Source organism: Tachyglossus aculeatus, chromosome 2, assembly GCF_015852505.1.
Source record: "Tachyglossus aculeatus isolate mTacAcu1 chromosome 2, mTacAcu1.pri, whole genome shotgun sequence".
NCBI classification, from domain to species: domain Eukaryota; kingdom Metazoa; phylum Chordata; class Mammalia; order Monotremata; family Tachyglossidae; genus Tachyglossus; species Tachyglossus aculeatus.
This window is the reverse complement of record NC_052067.1, coordinates 59,928,408-59,945,457: the sequence shown is the minus strand read 5'-3', so window position 1 is coordinate 59,945,457 and position 17,050 is coordinate 59,928,408. Positions and strand designations below refer to the sequence as shown.

At 40.7% G+C, this 17,050-nt stretch overlaps 1 protein-coding gene across 3 annotated transcripts in view; it reads left to right on the top strand.

Annotated features, from left to right (window-relative positions):
• Positions 1-17,050, top strand: part of SCAF8 (SR-related CTD associated factor 8) — a 77,266-nt gene that overhangs the window by 38,769 nt on the left and 21,447 nt on the right. For all 3 annotated transcript variants that reach the window (XR_005447732.1, XM_038740652.1, XM_038740661.1), the window contains exons 4-12: positions 222-383; positions 7,214-7,370; positions 7,701-7,831; positions 8,286-8,462; positions 9,834-9,913; positions 11,661-11,781; positions 13,709-13,840; positions 14,965-15,077; positions 15,414-15,607. Coding sequence is in view for 2 of the 3 variants with exons in the window: in XM_038740652.1 (XP_038596580.1) it covers positions 222-383; positions 7,214-7,370; positions 7,701-7,831; positions 8,286-8,462; positions 9,834-9,913; positions 11,661-11,781; positions 13,709-13,840; positions 14,965-15,077; positions 15,414-15,607 (1,267 nt within the window). In the remaining variant the exon portion in view is untranslated. The remainder of the gene's footprint in view (positions 1-221; positions 384-7,213; positions 7,371-7,700; positions 7,832-8,285; positions 8,463-9,833; positions 9,914-11,660; positions 11,782-13,708; positions 13,841-14,964; positions 15,078-15,413; positions 15,608-17,050) is intronic.

The following is a 17,050-nucleotide window of genomic DNA, read 5'->3' as shown; positions in this document are numbered from 1 at the left end:
AGATTGAAAGCTAAACTTCTCTTCCAGCACTAAAGCATGCAGAGATCAAGGAGGCAGTAACATAATTGAAGTAAAGTTAGGAGCATTAAGTAGCAAGAAAGTAGCAAGTAACCAGTCTTGACATTGGCAGTTCTTTGTGCTTGTTAAGAATACGTGAAACTTTGTTTTTCTGTTATTTTTACCATTTTATTTCAATACCTATCCATGCTTTCTTCCACCAGTGTAAACCAGAATACAAAGTGCCTGGACTTTATGTTATTGATTCCATTGTGCGACAATCCCGGCATCAGTTTGGTCAAGAAAAGGATGTGTTTGCACCCAGATTTAGTAACAACATCATCAGTACTTTCCAGAATTTATATCGATGTCCTGGTGATGACAAGGTATGTTCCGTTGCCATACTGTAGAGTTCTTAATGCAAAACACTCTAACATGCTACCATCAACTTGGTCTTCTTGCTGCTTATTTCTTTCTTCACCAAAATATGACTAGGCTTCTTAAGGGAGGATCATACCTAGTAACTTTATTGTACTTTCCCAAGCTCTCTGCTCAGAGTAACCATTCACAAAATACTGTAGATCAATAGACCAAGAAAGAAGGTGAATTGTTCCGTTTTTAGGAACCAGTCACAGGACTTGCTGGGGAAAGAATTTGAAGCTATTTGTTTTCCCTTCCTTGTTCCCTTTTTTTTCCTCATCCCCTCAATACTCCACTTCCTCAGCCCCCTACCTCAAGTTGCCCTCAGTCACTTCCTTGTGCCAAAGCAAAAGCTGGCACCCTTGTTAGCCCCATGTTAGCACAGTTAAGGAAAAGTTGATTGTAAAGGTTTTTTACTTCAGTCAAAATTGCAACAGGGCTGTAAAACACAGTTCTTAAAATATATCAGCTAGAATAGTGAAACGACTGTGCATTTGGAGCTCATGTTGAATGTCTAGGAAGAGGTAGTAGCAAAGAAATACCTTCTATCAATCATATTTATTAAGCATTTACTGTGTCGAGCACTATATTAAGTACTTCAGAGAGTACAACACAACGTTGTAACAGGCACACTCCCTGCCCACAACAAGCTTACAGTCTAGAGGGTTAGACAGACATTACTATAAATAAATTATAGATATGTACATTGAGAAGCATCAATGCTTCTAGTGCTCTAGAGACAGGCCTAGGGGTTAGAAGAACCTGAGTTCCAATCCCAGCTCTGCTACATGTCTGCTGTGTGAACTTGGGCTGGTCTCTTAACTTCTCTATGCCTGTTGCCTCATCTGTAAAACAGGGATGAGTGTCAGCCCCATGTGGGACAGGGACTGTGTCCAATGTGATTAACTCGTGCTTGGCACATAGTAATCACTTAACAAGTATCTTAATAATTATAAGTGTCGTGGGGCTGAGTGGAGGAGTTGGTGGGGGGTTAAAGGGAACAAGTCAGGGTGACACAGAAGGGAGAGGGAGAGTTCCCACATAGAAAATTTCTTGACTGAAAATCTGTACCTGAAGCAAGGAGCAGAGGTATAAAATAAATCTGTCAATACAGAAGTTGAAGAGATGCAGACCAAGCATGTCTAGGGCATTGGGTTTTCATTATGATCATTTGGTTTTCATTCCAAGTAAAATGACAGTGAGTGGTTATAATAATTTCATAGAGCACAAATCCCTCAGTTAAGATATAGAAGAAACTCTTATGTTAGATCTTTTAGTCCTATTAAAATTTAATCTATTCTAAAAAGGTGCATATCATTAGTATGATTTTAGTAATGTTCACTGATTTTAGAATTTTCTCAAGTGGAATTATTTCGACATTATAGTCTTAGTTGAAATATCAAATATATAATTGAAAACTATAATTTAAAGGAGACAAATTTATTTAGTCACTCTCTAATTTTTCAGGTTAGAGCGATCAAAGCTAGCATGCCAAATAAGCTGGGTTTTTAATTTTAGTATGCTCATGTGCCGCAGAAGGAGACTGAAAATGCAGATAACAAATGTTACTTCTTTAAATACTGTACTTAAGGCAGTCATTTTTTTTGGTAGGCTCTATTTTGTTTTCGGCATTTACAATAGTTACCATTATTTTAAGAGTTTTGCAAATCCAGGTCAAACTAATGGTGTTGAGTAATGTTGAGTATAGAGTAATGTGCTGAAATGAGAATTGCACTGAAGTGTTTAATATGAGATGTTTATCATATTCTCCCAGCACTAATTTTTGCTCATTACCAAGAGACTTTTGAAAAAGGACAGCAAGTCTCCCGTCAAAACATCATTTTGGGCATCAGAACTATAACCTATAATATGCCTGATCAATCAATCATATTGCACACTTACTATGTGCAGAGCACTGTGCTTGGGAATGGTTAATGTTGGCTCATAATAAAAAAAATGATGGCATTTATGCCATTTATGCCTCTTAAGGGCTTTTAATACTAATAAAATGTGTTTATTAACTGCTTTCTATGTGCTGAACACTGAAGTAGATTCTAGGTAGTCCGGTCAGACCTAGTTTCTATACCACATGGAGCTCACAATCTAAGAGGAGGGGAGAGCAAGTGTGATTATCCCTATTTTACACACAAAAGAACTGAAGCCCAGAGAGGTTAGGCTATTTAACTATGGTCCTGCAGCAGGTAGTTGTAGAACTGGGATTAGAACCCAAGTCACATGACACTCTCATGTTCTTTCCACCTGGGATCCCTACCTCTCTTGTTCCCATGGGAACAATTATACAATGGGAGACTTGCTTTTAAGGTTTTAGGGTATATCAGCCAAAAGACCTATTTCACTTGCAGATATTATTATCATTTCTCAGTATTAACACTGTTCCAATCATTTTCTTTCCCCCAAATCTAAAATTATTCATTTGTTTTTCTCATCTTTTTACAAAGTAAGGAGAAGGCCCCCCAGATACTTCTCTTCCCCCCCTTCCTCCCCCTGCAACCCCAATAAACAGTAATAACATTTTTTAAGACTATGAATTTTTGCCTGACCTAAGTCAGGGTGGCTAAGTCATGAAGGCCATTTGTATCGTTTTGTAAAATCTAAATTCCTTCTGAGCAGGGAATTTGTCTACTAACTCTGTTGTATTGCACTCTTCCAGGTGCTTAGTACAGTGCTCTGCACATGGTAAGCGCTCAATAAATACAATTGTGTAACAGATTTTTTTATACTTAGATTGAAGTGACTGATTAGAAATGTGTCAATAACATCAGCAATATTTAATTAGTACTTACTGTGTGCAGAACACTGTGATAGTTGCTGGGAGTATATATAAAAGAAGTAAAAGATGCTGTCTCTGTCCTGCTTGGTCTGGGGGTGGGTAGTTTCCCTGTTTTACTCTCCTACTGCAACCTTCCGACTTGCTTTCTCTCCCTTACTCTCCTGCAAATCTGTCCTGTTCCGCCATTGAGACCGCTGATGTTTTGACCCCAGCCAGTTTTCTAAAGTCATCATGCCCCACATAAAACCCAACCTTCCCTCTCCTGACACACAAATCCACACTGTCCTCTCAACTGATCACAGTTTCCTCCTTCTCCTGTCTCTCCTCAAATCTCTAACCTCGAACCCACAGTTGTGGATCACCTCCACGATATCCTTCCACTGCTCTAGCACAAGAGCTGAGGGGCGCTGCTGGCAGAAATCCAGACACCAGGCCAACCACATCTGTCTCCAGTTTGTCATTGTCTCCTTTAATTCTGTCTCATTTCCTCCATCCTTATTGACTCCAAGCTCCTTGCCTGCAATTGGCATTGTTAGACTTTTAACTCCCTCTTCAAACCGCCTTTCCCCCCTTCCCTCACCATCCCTTTCACGTAATGACCTGACCACCTATTTTGTTAATAAAAGTGAAACCATTAGATGTGGTCCCCGTAAAATCTCCCCTGTTACTCTACACTCTCTTTCTCTTCCAGCCCCCTCTTTGACTCTCCCGTCCTTCCCAGCAGCACCTCAAAAAGTGATAGCCCATCTTCTTTCAGATTTTACCCCTTCCTCCTGTGCTTCTTACCTCATCCCTTCTCACCTTATTAAAGCAGTTTCCCCCGTCCAATGAAGTTAAGTGGCTTAAACCCCCTTGACTGCCATCTTCAATCACTTATTTTCCAGCAGCTCCTTCCGTACTACTTTTAAGCTTGCTCATGTATCCTGCATTCTAAAAAAAAAAAAAAAAAAAAATTACTTGACTCCACAGCCCCCTCCAGTTACTGGGACCATCTCTGTATGTTGCCAACTTGTACTTCCCAAGCGCTTAGTACAGTGCTCTGCACACAGTAAGCACTCAATAACTACGATTGAATGAATGCCCCATCTCCTTCCTACCATTCCTGTCCAAACTTGTTGAGTGAGTTGTCTACTCTTGCTGCCTCCACTTCCTCTCCTCCATCTATCTCCTAACTTCCTGCAGTCTGATTTCCACTCCCTCCACTCCACAGAAAAACTTATCTTGCCATCTTCTTGCCAATCCAGTGGCTACTACATCTTAATCTTCCTTGACCTTTCTGCTAAATTTGTCACTGTAAATCACCTTCTTCTCCATGAAACATTGTCCAGCCGAGGCTTCAGTGTCCTCTTCTGGCTCTTCCCCCGACTCTGACTGCTGCTTCTAAATGTCTTTCTTAGCCTCCTCCCCTGCCTCATTCATTCATTCATTCAATCGTGTTTATTGAGCGCTTACTGTGTGCAGAGCACTGTACTAATTGCTTGGGAAGTACAAGTTGGCAACATATAGAGATGGTCCTAGACTGTGAGGGTGCCTCAAAGTCCATTTCTGGGTCTCCTTCTCTTCTCTATCTACACCCACTCCCTTGGAGAACTCATTTGCTCCCACAGCTTCAACTACCATCTCTACATGGATGATTCCCAAAATCTCCCTCTCCAGCCATGATCTCTCTCCTTCTCCACAGTCTCACATTTTCTTTTGCCTTCAGGACCTCTCTATTTGGATATCCTGCTGACACTTCAAACTTCTTGTCTAAAATAGAATTCACCTTCCCAACCCAAACTCTGTCCTCCCCATGATTTTCCTACCCCTGTAGACAGCACCACCATCCTCCCTGCCTCACAAGCCCAAAACCTTAACATCCTTGTCTCATCTCTCAAATTCAAATCACACATTCCATCTGTCACAAAATATTGTTGGTTCTGCCATCACAACATCTCTAGAATCCACCCTTTCCTCTCCATCCAAAGTATTACCACACTGATCCATCCACTCTTCATTTCCCACCATGACTATTGCATTAGCCTCCTCACTGACCTCCCTGCATCCTGTCTTTCCCTCTCTAGTTCATTCTTCACTCTGCTGCCTGGATCATTTTTCTGAACAAATTTCCGGTCCATGTCTCTCCCCACTCCTCAAAAACCCCCAGAAAGAATCTCCTGGGGATCTTTGAGATGGAGGGGCCTCAAACCCATCTGATCCCTCATGCTCAGTTGTTACTAAATCCTGTAGGTTCTACTTTCAAAATATTGCAAAAATCCTCCCTTTCCTCCCCATCAAAACTGCTACCATGTTACAAAAATCCTCCCTTTCCTCTCCATCCAAACTGCTACCATGTTAAACTGAGCATTTATCCTAATCTGCCTTGATTAATGTCAGCCTCCTTGCTGACCTCCCTTCTTCCTGTCTCCCCAACTTCAGTTCACACTTCACTCTGCTGCCCAGATCATTTTTCTACAAAAAACATTCAGTCCATATTTCCCCACTCCTCAAGAACCCTCAGTGGTTGCCCTTCCACCTCCACATCAAACAGAAACTCCATACCACCGGCTGTAAAGCACTCAAGCAGATTAACCCCTCCTACCTAACCTTGCTGATCTCCTAACCTGCACACTCCACTCCTGTAACACCAAACTACTCTTTGCTTCTCAATCTCATCTGTCCCGCCCCGAACTCATGTTCTCCCTTGGGCCTGGAACTTCCTCCCCACTTCATATCTGACGGTTCATCTTCGAAACCCTCCTAAAATAACATCTTTATTCCCCCTATCTGCTCTCCCCCTGTGTCAGCTGTACATCTGCCCATGTACCCTCAAGTAATTTGATACTTTCTTTAAATTTTTTGCACTCTGCTATTTCTCCCACGTCTAATCTATTTTTAATGTCTTGTCTCCACCTTATACTATAAGCTCCTTTTGGTCAGGGAGTACACCTACCAATTGTGGTGTTGTTTCCCAAGCTCTTAGTAGAGTGCTCTACATACAGTAAGAGCTCAATAAATGGCATTTGATTGATTACTCTTTGTCATGCACTGTGCTAAGCCTTGGGATAGATACATGGTTACAATAATAATTCTGTCATTTCTTAAGCATTTTCTGTGTGCCAGGTACTGTACTAAGCGCTGGGGCAGATACAAGCAAATCGGGTTGGACACAGTCCGTGTCCCACATGGGGCCCACAGTCTTAATCTCCATTTTAGAAGTGAGGAAACTGAGGCACAAAGAAGTGAAGCAACTTGCCCAAGGCCACGTATCAGACAAGTGGCAGAGCCAGGATTAGAACCCACAACCTTCTGACTCCCAGACCCCTGCTCAATCCACTGTGCCATGCTGCTGCTTCCCACCTACTGTTATCATATCAGACGTAGTCCCTCTCACAAGGCTCACAACATATGATGTAAAGAGAGCAGGGATCTTTTTTCCGTTCTGCAAAGAAACTAGAACCCAGATTGGTTAAATGACTAGCCCACATCACCCAGCCGGCCAGCGATAAAGCTGGCATTAAAAGCATGGTGTACTGAATCTGTCCCATCCTCTTCCTACTAGGCCACTATTCTCAGAAGTAAGACCAATCGATGGTATTTATGGAGCACTTACTATGTGCAGAGCATTGTACTAAACATTTGAAAGATAATCATGGTATTTAAGCACTTATTATGCACCAAGCACCACACTAAACACTGGGGTAGATACAGTATATGTAGGCCGGACACAGATGATGGTTGAGATGACATGATGAAGAAGGTGGGGGAAGTAGTTAGGAAATACCTCTAATGAATAGTTTACTTTTTGATTTGAGCTGTTGGGTTTTTCGTCTGTTTTCACCTATTATAGTCGTAGAGCTACTCTTAAATTTCTACCTAAAATTGCCATATTGGGTCAGACAATGATCCAGTCCAACCATCACTGTACTTTCTCTCTTCTTGGCTACTCCTCTTTTCAACAACTTAACCAAACAAACGTAATGAAATTTCTAAGCTAAACTTCTGTGTCTTGTATTTTTCTTCAAGAGTAAAATAGTCAGAGTTCTGAATTTGTGGCAGAAGAACAACGTTTTTAAGAGTGAAATTATTCAGCCTCTTCTGGATATGGCAGCGGGTATTCCACCTCCAGTCGTCACCCCTGTCTTACCTTGTACGACAGCTACAATGAGCAACAATACTCCAGGTATTCAGGAGTTAAGATTGTATATTTTAAAAATTACACCTGATGGGTTTCTAACTAGGAGCACATATTTGGAGGGCAAAGTAAGCATTAGTTTTAAGATGACACTCAAAATATGCAACCTCAAAGTAGGAAAAGTATTTTCCATTATCTTTGTTTAGTCTCAGACTTTGGCATTGTATTGTTTAGGAAGCTTTGGCAAATACTTTCAGAAGTTAAAGATGAGTGAGACATTCGTAGCTATTAATACTTTAGTGTAAATTGTGAGCGTTGTTTACATACTGGCTGAGACATTCATTTCTAAATCATCCTTTTCCTCTCGGGGGACTCTAGGAACTCCTGTGACCCCTGTTACCCCAGCCAACGTTGTGCAGGGCATACCTGACCCATGGGTGTCTCAGATAACCAATACGGATACGCTTGCTGCTGTGGCCCAGATCCTGCAGAGCCCTCAAGGTCAACAGGTTCGGCTCTTTTGTCTCTTTCATCCCCGAGGGAACACAACCTACTTTAATGCCATTTGAAGCATCGTAAGTTGTAGGTGTGAGCGTGGTGTAGTCACTGAGACTGTATTTTCCTCACTTTCACTTTTAAGAGTTTTGATACGTTATTGGCACGAGCCTTGTAAATCTTTGTAACTTTCTCCTTATGGTCTCCATAATAACCTTTGAGGAGCAATGAAATTCTGCTTCTGTCAAAGGGGAGGTAAACTGGTTATAGTTAGGCACGAACATTATTTGTAGTTGGAACCATTCCTCTTAAAAATGGATCCGTTTTCAGATTTCAAGAGTGTCTCGGATTTTCATCTTGAAAATAAATGTACAAATCGTCTATGGATTTTCGTGGAAATTGAGTAGATCGTAGTTCCGATTTATTGTGTAGATAGATTATCTTTTATTTTTCTTCCCCCTCCCTCAGCTTCAGCAATTAATTCAGACGCTCCAGATACAGCAACAGAAGCCCCAGCCTTCCTTACTTCAGGCCCTGGATGCTGGTCTGGTTGTTCAGCTGCAGGCCTTGACAGCGCAACTTACAGCTGCAGCTGCAGCAGCTAATACACTCAACCCACTAGAACAGAGTGTTTCTTTTAACAAGGTGAAGTATAAAACCATAACATATGGTATGAAACAAATGTCCCTAAAATAACTATTATTAGTGTTTACTATTTGCCAAGCACTTTGATAGATTAAAAGGCAATCAGACCAACACCATCTCTGAACTACGGTGAGACTCATTCTGAGAAGGAGGGGAGAACAGGTTCTGTAAATGGAAACCCAGAGAAGTATGACCCACAGCTCCTGACTTTAATAGAAGAATGGTGGTGATTTTGAAATGTAATGCAGAATTTGTATTCGTATTCCACTTCTGAAGAATTGTAATCTTACTTTTTATAAACTTTTTTGTATTTACATATATAACTCCCTAAGACTTTTTTTTCTAGATGAGGCATTCTGACAAGACTCTGAGCATTTTTTATGAAAATCATGTAGGATTAAAGCAAAGACAGTTTCTGGTACTTTTACACTAAAGAAACTAAAGAAACAAATAGTGTTTAAGTTGGTTAGGTCTTACTAGAAAAATTTTGCTAATGCATTTTATCCAGTTTCACACATCCCAACATTTGTGCAGCGGAGCATAGTTTTCATACATTTGCAGGTGGCAGTGACATTCACTTTTTACTTTATTGTTGTGATAGTATTGCTGTTCAAGGCTTATCCATCTTTTTGATCAATACCACTTCAGATAAAGAGAAAACATCAGTTAACTTCAGGAAATTCATTCCTTTTTTTTAACTTTTGCCTAAAATAACCGGGCAATTGCAGACCCTGAGCGTGTTCATTTTACTTTAAGAATGCTTGAGAATGAGAAGCAGTGTCACCAAATGGTTAGAGCATGGATCTAGAAGTCAGAAGGACATGGGAAGTAATGCAGGCTCCTCCACTTGTCTGATGTTAAACCATGGGCAAGTCACTTAACTTCTCTGAGCCTCTAGACTAAGTTTTTTATGGGCAGGGAATGTGCCTACTAACTCTATTACCTTGTACTCTCTCAAGCACTTGATAAAGTACTCTGCACAGTATGCTTTCAGTAAATACTATTGATTCATTGTCTCAGTTATCTCATCTGTAAAATGGGGGTTAAGACTGTGAGCCCCTTGAAGAACTTGGACTGTGTCCATCTTGATTAGCTTCTATGTACTCCAGCACATAGTACGGTGTCTGGAACATAGTAAGGGCTTAACAAATACCATTAAACATTGCTTAACTTAAAGCTCAGGTTGTGAATTATTATTAAGATGTTATTACAGTACCTTAGAATTTTGGCTGCAGAAATACCAAAATGAACTGACTTTATCTTTGTAAAAAAATCAAATTTTTGAAAAACAAAATGTTTGGGATATTTTGATATATTTTGCTTGTCATTCAAAAGAAGCACATTTTGTAATACTATTAATTTTTCTCTTAGAAGCTGATGGACAGGTTTGACTTTGGAGAAGATTCTGAACATAGCGAAGAACCTAAAAAGGAAACCCCTACTTCTCAGCTGTAAGATCTGTTATGCTTTTCTTTCTAATTAATGGAAAGCTTTAGTTCAAACGAATAATTTAAACCGTGTGTGTGTCTGTCTGTCTGTCTGTCTAGAGACCCACCTGAGGCTCCTTAAAAAAGTCTTGGGAACAGAGATGATGGTTGATAGGAAGCTTTAGAAAAGAGGTCATGTAAACAGTCTTAGCCTTTTCCAAGATGGGAAAGTTACTGCTTTGGTGCTTGGTTTGTTTTGGTGCTGCTTCCAAAGAGCAAGGGCAGATGCAGTCAGTGAACTGTGTTAACCTGCTTTAAATATTGTCACACTGAAATCTTAAGCATTTACCCCTTTATAAAAATGTCATGAGTCAGCTACATGCACTGGGCCAGGCTAGAAATGAGTGAGGAGGGAAAGCTATCCCTCCTATAGGCCTGGGAGTTAGATTTGAGTATCTGCATTCTGGGGAATGATAGGGAAGTAGAGTGTAGGTTAGGAGAGGAGCTCTCTTCAGTTTTGCAGTCGCACAGTTGTCTTAACCACTTCTGATTTAATCAGTCAGTGGTGTTTACTGAAGGGCCTACTGTGCTTAGAATATCAAACTAAACGCTTGGGAGAGGACAGTCAACAGAGTTGATACACACTTTACCCGCCCTCAAGGAGTTTGCAGTACAGAGGGGAAGACAGACCTGGAAATAAATATTGGATATGGACTTAAAAGTGCTTTGGGGCTTTGAGTGGAACTGCATTTCAAGTGCATCAGGGGTACAGGTCCAAGTGCATAGGGGATGCAGAAGGGAGAAAAAATAGGGGAAAGGAGGGTTGGTGGAAGGCTTCTTGATGAGATGAGATTTTAGTGGGACTTTGAAGGTGAGGAATGTGGTGGCCTGTTGTATGCCAAGGGAAAAGAGCTCTGGGAGTTGATTAGAATATATTTTATTTAAATGTAAAGTACAGAAAAACATTAAGGCTGAAAATTGAATTGAGTATTGCATTGTGCCAATTTTGTTGGTTGAGGGGGTGGTTTTGTTTTTGTTTTTGGTATACAAGTTATGAATCCAAATAAAATTCCTTAAAATCTTTTAAAACTGTAAATATGACTCCATCCCAGAATGAGACATCTTAGTGCCCAATTTGGATAGAATGCACAACATGGTTTGGTCATAATGTGGGACAGTTTAGCAAAGCTTGTTTAAAAAAGCAAAGCTAGTTTCAAGCACCCCCTCATCCATATTGTTTATTAGCAGTTCACACAAAAACAAAAGCTTTAATCTGTTGCAAGTGGTTCCCAGTGTCATGTTAATGAATTAGAGAAAAGTCAGATTATGCAAATTGTTTTATACAACTACAGTAATTCTGATTCTGCACTTTGTGAGAGATGGGTACTCTTTCAATTGTTTTCAAATCACCTTCCCCCAGCTACTTGTATACTATGGAAATAATAGTCAACACTACATAATCTCATGGTAGCAAGGGGGTTTGCAAGTATACAACAATCATTTTGTAGGGGGAATGCTTGTAATGAAAATTATTTCTAGTAGTTGAAGCACGCAGCAATTTAATTGTAAACCCCACATATGCTAGAATCCCTCTTAAAAGAAAATTGTTCTCCAAAAGGCGGGTTTCTCCTTCTGCACTACTGAGCTTGTCATATGCAAACATACTGTAATGTTTTACTGAGTCACAAATTGTAGACTTATAAAGCAAAATGTGATACTTGATATTTATTTTCCTCTGAGTACTGTTTTAAAAATCATACATTTTTGTTAGTTCTCATGTTTCAGAAGCAGTGAACAACTCAATTTTTCATCAGTTAGCTGAACAATTGCAACAGCAAAATCTTGAGCATCTTCGACAGCAGCTTCTAGAGCAGCAGCAGCAGCCTCAAAAGGTATATAGTAGTTTCGTGGGTTAGAGTTGTTACGTTTGTTCTCCTCACAAACACCTCAGCGCTGTAACTTTTCAGCCTACTTAAAATGACACTTAAGCAATGTAGCCTTGCCAGATTCATCTCTCCTGTCTCCAGCCACTCTAGTAACTTGACCTGTGACTGTCTCCCATCAACTTACTCTCATGCTTCTGATTATATCTGCTCTTGATTACCTGAGTTTGGTTCTCTATTTGGTTTTGTGTGATCATTGTAACTTGTAGATTTTTATGTTTCTCAGAGGCGTTGAACCTGTCCAGAGCTTTCTTTTTGACATTCCCCAGTGGTCTTTTAGAGACCATTGGCTGATTATAAACTAAGATTCAGAACCGATGTCATAGATTTGAAAGTAATCGGATTTTATAATCAAAAATTCTTCCAGTATACCCATAGGAGGAAATAGGCTAGAATCTGTGGGACCACTTGTAGATCCTGGTGTAAAAGGTGAATTCTAGCATGAAAGCACTCAGCGAAGCTCGATTCATTCTTTAATTCGGTCTTTCTTCAGAGAGGTGGGAGGAGGGGAGGAGATTGCCAAATTATTTTTGGTAATAGGAGGGTCAGAGGAACTGGCTCAAAATATGGGGACCACACAGGATTAGTAGATTGTGACCTCTTCCAGTGTCAGGGTCCATGTCTAATTCCTACCTGTGTACCTTTTCCCAGGGCTTAGTACTGTGCTCTGTGCACAGTAAGTGCTTAAGGAATACTATTTCTTCTACTACTGCTAATGAAGAACATTATTGCTGGGAGTACCTGAATAGAATTTAGAAGTGCCTAATTAGTGGTTCCTTGCTTCTCTCTTAGAAGGGCAGAAAAAGTGGTAGATCCATTGATTCTTCGAAAGAGGAACATGAAATGACCTGTATAAGAAATATTCTATCTTGTTATACTTCTGCCTTCTCAGAGTAGAGAGGACCATCCTATGACTTGTGTTTTGGGGCATTTTTTTCAAGGTCGACTATTTCACAAGTATATCCTGTATGTGTAGATGACAGGCATAAAAATATAGTGAAGTGGATTCATTCCCAGGTCTGTGGATAAGTTGAACTTAGACATGCACATGTATTCTTAGTGAGAAACTGCAGGCCACAGGAGGAAAGATTGAAAAAAAAAAAACCAGGTATATCCACAAAAGAGAGAATCGTGTTTCTTTGGAGGATTTCTGCAGCCTTCATATTAATAGTAACTAAGTGCTGGGAGAGACTATGTGTTGGAATTAAATAAGGTCCCTGCTCCTCAGGGGGCTCACAGTCTAAGGGTATAAGTGGGAAGAAGAATGTATTTCTGGTGACTCCAACAAAATTCCCACAGCCCCTCATGCATCCACTCAGCAAGCACGTGATTATTGTTAACTCATCATCCACATAGCCCACTCACCCATTCATCTACACAACGAGAACTCAATAATCTTTGAACACCCACACTAAACTCGTTTTGCACAGGAACTCAGGGGCCGAGTCTTGGCTCCAGTGTTTCAGAGATGGCCTACTCTTCACCCTCAGCTACCCCCTTCTATCCTCCCTATTTCACTGCATCCAGAATTTCAACCCTTCACTTTCATTCTCCAAACTCAGGGCCATTGTCAATCAGGACACACTCGGGTGAAGTAGATGGTGATAAGTCGATAGCTTCCTTCCATGAGTTTTTAGTGGTAGGTTACTTTTTGGTGCCATTCTTTGTTGTACTCTGCTCATTCTTATCTGTGTAATTAAGTTTTGTTCCTATGTACTGTACCTCAGTGAATACTAATTGTGTTTATGTAACCTGGTAGTGAGTATCAGTATATATGTTTGATATGAGTGTGCATGTGTACTTGAGGGATATTCTGTTCTAAAACCAGGCTGCTTCAATTTTAAAGGTTGGTCCTAATTTTTTTTTTTCTATACAGGTAGTAACTCAGGACAGTCAGGAAGGAACATTTGGTTCAGAGCATTCTGCTTCACCGTCTCAGGGGAGTAGCCAACAGCAGTTTCTTGAACCAGAAACAAACCTAGATGATACAATGGATATTCAGCAACAGGTAAAATTGCCTTTTTCACTAGAATTTAAGAATGAGAGGAAACATGATCTTGAAAACGAATGGCTGTGAAGGTAACTGAAAAATAGGACAATTTCCTTTGCATATGTCTTCTTTCTAGTAAGTTAATGTTGGGACAGCTCATATCTCGACTGACAAACCACTCAGCTGTCTCCCTAGCCTTTAGTGTTGGCATTATCCTTGTCTCCTTTTTCTCTTTCAGCTCTCATAGTCTCACCAAATCTTATCTATTCTTTCTCCACAACATTTCCAGGATCCATCCCTACCTTCAATTCCAACGACCAGCAGACTGGCCCAGACCAATATCATACTCTGGCTTGAATACTGCATTTCTGGCCTCTCTGCATTAATGGTCTCTCTACCTCCAGCTTCTCCCCTCTCCAGTCCATACTTCCCTGTACTGATGAGATTATTTTTCTAGAACATCACTCTATACACATCTACCCCGTTCCTCTGAAACATCCATTGGCTTCTCAGCTCTCTCTGCATTATGAGACATTTGTGACCATTGGCCTTAATGACCCAATCAGCTGTCTTTTGTACTTATCCACCCCCACCACTGCAACTCATACCCTTGTTCCTGCCAAACTAATCTATTCATTATGCCTTGCTTGTTTCCTGCCACCAACCCATTGCTTATATTCTTCCCTGTTCCCAGAACTCTCTTCCCCTTCATATCCAGCAGACCACAGCTCTCCCCATCCTCAAAGTCTATCACACCTCTTCCAGGAGGCCTTCCCAGACTTGTCTCTAAACTTCCCATTTCTTATCCCCCCAACTGCCACTTTAGTCCTCCCTCACCCTGATTACCTAAGTATCCTCCGTAGCATGATAATTTTCACCTTTGTGTAATTTGTGTCGGTCTCCCCACTAAACTATAAGTTCTTTGAGGGCAGGGTCCTTGAATACTGATTCCTTTTGTATTCTTCCAAGTACTTAGTACAACGCAGGGCACACAGCGGGCAGTGAAATGCTATTGATTGGCATATATAGCATTCATTTTTTTAAAGGCTTTAGCAAAAATTTTGAGTACGTTCAGGTTGTCTCCAAACCAATTTTTTATATGTCGTTACAGCTTAGTTTTTGGTGTTCTTTTTTGCGAACAGGATATGGATATAGATGAAGGGCAAGATGGAGCCGAAGAAGAGGTTTTTGAACAAGAAGAGAAGAAGGTTGCTGTTCGTTCTAGATCAAGGACACACTCAAGATCTCGCTCAAGGTTTCAAAATACTTATTTGACTCAAGTTGCTTTACTTAATTTCAAGTGATCAATTCTTCCTCAGGCCAAGATTAAAGTAGGCATGAGTCCTTTGGCTTTGGCATTCTTTTTTCTACTTGTAGTTCCAATATTTTTGTTGAATAAGTGGTTTGTAAAATAAATTTTCTGGTTTTAATTTAGCATCTATTATGGACGTTCATTTGAGTATCTTGATAATACTCACCTGGTTCATTTTCTTGAGAAATGCATGAAGTTAAACAGAATGGGTGTTTTGTAAGAAAAAAGTTCAATTTGGGAAATACTTTCCCAGGATCACTAAAAATAAATTTCTTGTAGATCGCCAAGAAAACGAAGGTCCAGGTCCCGGTCTGGTTCTCGAAAACGCAAGCACCGAAAGCGATCACGCTCACGATCAAGAGAAAGGAAGAGAAAGTCATCACGATCATACTCTAGTGAAAGGAGAGCTAGAGAAAGGGAGAAAGAAAGACAGAAAAAAGGACTGCCCCCTATACGATCTAAAACACTAAGTGGTAAGTTACCATAGCTCTCTTCAAGTTGTTTTTAACTTTTTCCCATCAGTTAAAATCACAGTTATGATGCTTTCTCTCTTCCTTCACAGAATAATTATTTGCAAATCTGTAAATAGGCAACAGTACTCATTTTCATTCATTGCTATGGGGAAACAAGTATAAGGAAAGTGATATAAGGAAAGTGATTGTATTTATTGTAGTTTCTTTGGCCTCCAGTATCCTTAGAACCATAAACAGGTTTTCAGATAAATGTCACCACTAGTTCAAGCTTCTGAAATTGAAACTGTTTACTATTGGCTTTTAGGCACTCTGACAACTCTCCCTCCTACTTTGTGGCTCTGTGGTCTATTACAACGCAACGCACCCACTCCACTCCTCAAATACCAACCTTCTCTCTGTACCTCCATCTCATCTATTCCACCCTTGACCCTTTATCCACATTTTCCCTCAGGCCTGCAACACCCTCCCTTCATATCCAACAGTCCATTATTCTTGTCCACCACTCTCCCCACTTTTTTAAGCCGTCCTAAAATCACATCTCCTAGAAGAGGCTTTCCCAGACCAAACCCCTTGATCATGATGATGGCATTTATTAAGCACTTACTATGTGCAAAGCACTGTTCTAAGCACTGGGGAGGTTACAAGGTGATCAAGTTGTCCTACGTGAGGGCTCACAGTCTTAATCCCCATTTTGCAGATGAGGGAACTGGGGCCCAGAGAAGTTAAGTGACTTGCCTAAAGTCACACAGTTGACAATTGGCATAGCAGGGATTTGAACCCACGACCTCTGACTCCAAAGCACGTGCTCTTTCCACTGAGCCACCCTGCTTCTCTAATATAATGATGGTATTTGTTTAGCGCTTACTATGTGCAAAGCACTGTTCTAAGCGCTGGGAAGGTTACAAGGTAATCAGGTTGTCCCACGGGGGGGCTCACAGTTTTGATACCCATTTTACAGATGAGGTAACCGAGGCACAGAGAAGTTAAGTGACTTGCCCAAAGTCACACAGCTGACAGTTGGCAGAGCCAGGATTTGAACCCATGACCTCTGACTCCAAAGCCCGGGCTCTTTCTCTATCAGCCTTCCACTCTGCGGGATCTGTGAACTTGGCTGTGCACCCCTTAAGCACTTTGATACCCACCCTGGTCCCACAATACTTATGTTAATGTTCTTATTTTCTCCTATCCCTAATCATTTTAATGTCTGACTTCCCCTCTGCCCAGCCCGTTGACTACAGGCTCCTTGTGGGCCAGGATTGCTTCAGTCAGTTGTGTTGTACTTTCCCAAGTGCTTAGTACAATACTCTGCGCTCAGTAAATGCTCAATAAATACCATCGATTGACAGATTTTCTCTGTACTAAATGTAAAGACCTCATTTTTTTTGGTACATTTCAGTGAACATGTCCTCTGGTATGTGTTTGATAACTAAAATATTTAATTTG